This window comes from Sinocyclocheilus anshuiensis, unplaced genomic scaffold, assembly GCF_001515605.1.
Source record: "Sinocyclocheilus anshuiensis isolate Anshui unplaced genomic scaffold, SAMN03320099.WGS_v1.1 scaffold1843, whole genome shotgun sequence".
NCBI classification, from domain to species: domain Eukaryota; kingdom Metazoa; phylum Chordata; class Actinopteri; order Cypriniformes; family Cyprinidae; genus Sinocyclocheilus; species Sinocyclocheilus anshuiensis.
Window position 1 is genome coordinate 312,293 of NW_015552675.1, and position 2,071 is coordinate 314,363.

General features: G+C 46.0%; 1 protein-coding gene across 1 annotated transcript in view; it reads left to right on the forward strand.

Annotated features, from left to right (window-relative positions):
- The window catches only part of LOC107667475 (extracellular calcium-sensing receptor-like), a 15,836-nt gene extending 14,058 nt beyond the window's left edge, over nucleotides 1–1,778 (forward strand). Inside the window, exons 5-6 of the mRNA XM_016459144.1 lie at nucleotides 1,171–1,349; nucleotides 1,556–1,778. Of these exons, the coding sequence (XP_016314630.1) occupies nucleotides 1,171–1,349; nucleotides 1,556–1,778 (402 nt within the window). The remainder of the gene's footprint in view (nucleotides 1–1,170; nucleotides 1,350–1,555) is intronic.
- The last annotated feature ends 293 nt before the right edge of the window (nucleotides 1,779–2,071 follow it).

Here is a 2,071-nt window from a genome sequence, read left to right on the forward strand (position 1 = left end):
TTTTCATTTTGAAAAGCTTATCTTTGCTGTTTACTTCACCTTATGCTATGGAGGCTCTCTTTTTTTTGATTCCTCAGTGTTTGCTAAACGTTCTGTAATTTATTAGTCGGTATATAATACAGCATGTGGCTTGTGCCATGCCTCATCTTATTCGTTTTTGTTAATAAACATTTTGTAAGCTAGTTTGTCATTGTATCTTACTGTTTTATTGTTGTTGTGCTTTTTAATTAAAAATAACAATGAATCCATCTTTTGTTTTAGTCTTAAAAAGTGAAAGGTATATAGATTTAAGCAAAACAGACAATTATCTTTTATTGTAAAACGTGACAAGATCGCGAAATCGAAAGTGAAAGCATCCGAAGCCCGGCTTATAACATAGGAAAAGAGGAACTCCCGTTCACAAAATTCAAATCACAAATACTACTACTGATGAAAAAGAACGGGTTGAATGTTAACCACTTTCGTTTCCATATATCCTATAAACCAGTGGTTCCCAAACCTGTCCTGGAGGACCCCCTGCCCTGCACATTTTGTATGTCTCCCTAATCAGACACACCCAATTTAGTTCTTGCAGTCTCTACTAACGAGCTGATAAGTGGAATCAGGTGTGTTCGATAAGGGAGACATACAAAAGGTGCAGGGCAGGGGGGCCTCCAGGACAGGTTTGGGAACCACTGCTATAAACTATGATTTAAGTTTATCAGCATGCATTGATTAATCCTATGTTGTAGCAAGAAAAAAAAAAGAAAAAAAACCTTTTGCTCATGCGACCAACTGAGAAAGTTAGTCGCAAAAGAGCGACCAGTGGGAAGAATGAGTCTGGAGCCCTGAATTGCCCAGCTCCCCGTCAATGAGCTAGCACCACCTCAGCACCTGCGTTCAAAATTCTCTGGTGCCGCCTCTCTGCTTGGCTGGCAAAAGTTGACATCACCTCAGCTTTCAAAGCTATGCCTATCCATCCAGATTCATGGCACTTATTTGGGGTAGGCTGGTATGGGAAATTCTATTTTGTCGTACGCTTAACTTTTGGATGCAGAGCAGCACCAAGATTTTCTGACGTGTTATCAGAAGCAGCTTATTGGATTTGTCAAACAATTACGCAAAGTAATCCTCATAGCATCTACCCTTCTAGACAACTCAAATTGTTCTGAGTGTTGAATTCCCTGGCAGATGCTGCAAGATCACTCCTGGTGGAACAAATATGTTTCTCTCTCGACTACCGGCGAGGCTCACTCATCCGATGCCATGAGTATTGAACTACGAGAGCCTCCCGGGTCAGGAAAACCTTGGCTTTTCCGTCCATCCACTAGCGAGGCTTACCTGTCCAATGCCGTGAGTATTGAACTCCCGTTGGACGCAGCAAAACTCTTGCGGCTGGCACTCCAAATTTAGTTCAACCCATCCATCGGCCGGTAAAGTCCACCCATCTGACGCCGTGAATTGCTCCCGTTAAAGCTGCGTGTGGACCTTCCCGGTCAGTCGATTCGAGCCTCGTCCACTCCGTCATCGACCAGTAGGGCTCACCCCTCTGACGCTGTGATCTGCTCCCATCAAGAAGCGGTGTGAGCCCTCCTGATCAGGCTTCCCAAATCACGCTGCACCTCGTCTGTCGTCTAGTGGGGCCCATCTTCCCAGCGCTGCAAGCTGCTCCCGTTGGAGGCAGTACGGGCCCCCGGTCTGACAGCCCAAACACGCTGCTCCTCCTTTATCGGTCGGTAGGGCTCACCAGTCTGATGCTGCGAGCTGCTCCCGTCAAGAAGTGGTATGAGCCCTCCTGATCAAGCACCCCAAATCATGCTGTTCCTCGTCCATCGGCCGGTAGGGCCCTTCCACCCGGCACCCGGTCAAAAAACTAAGGCCCAATCCCTTTTTCTACCCCTTATCCCTTCCCTGTCTCGATTCTCATTTGGTTTGAGGGGTAGGGGAAGGGCCAGATAGCCCTTCAAATTAAGATTTTTCGAGACCGGGAAATGTTTGCAAAAAATTGCTAAATTTTGCTAACGTCATATCGTTACTGCACAATAGTGCCACAACATATTTTCATGTCTGGTCAGGGCGATAACCACCATAG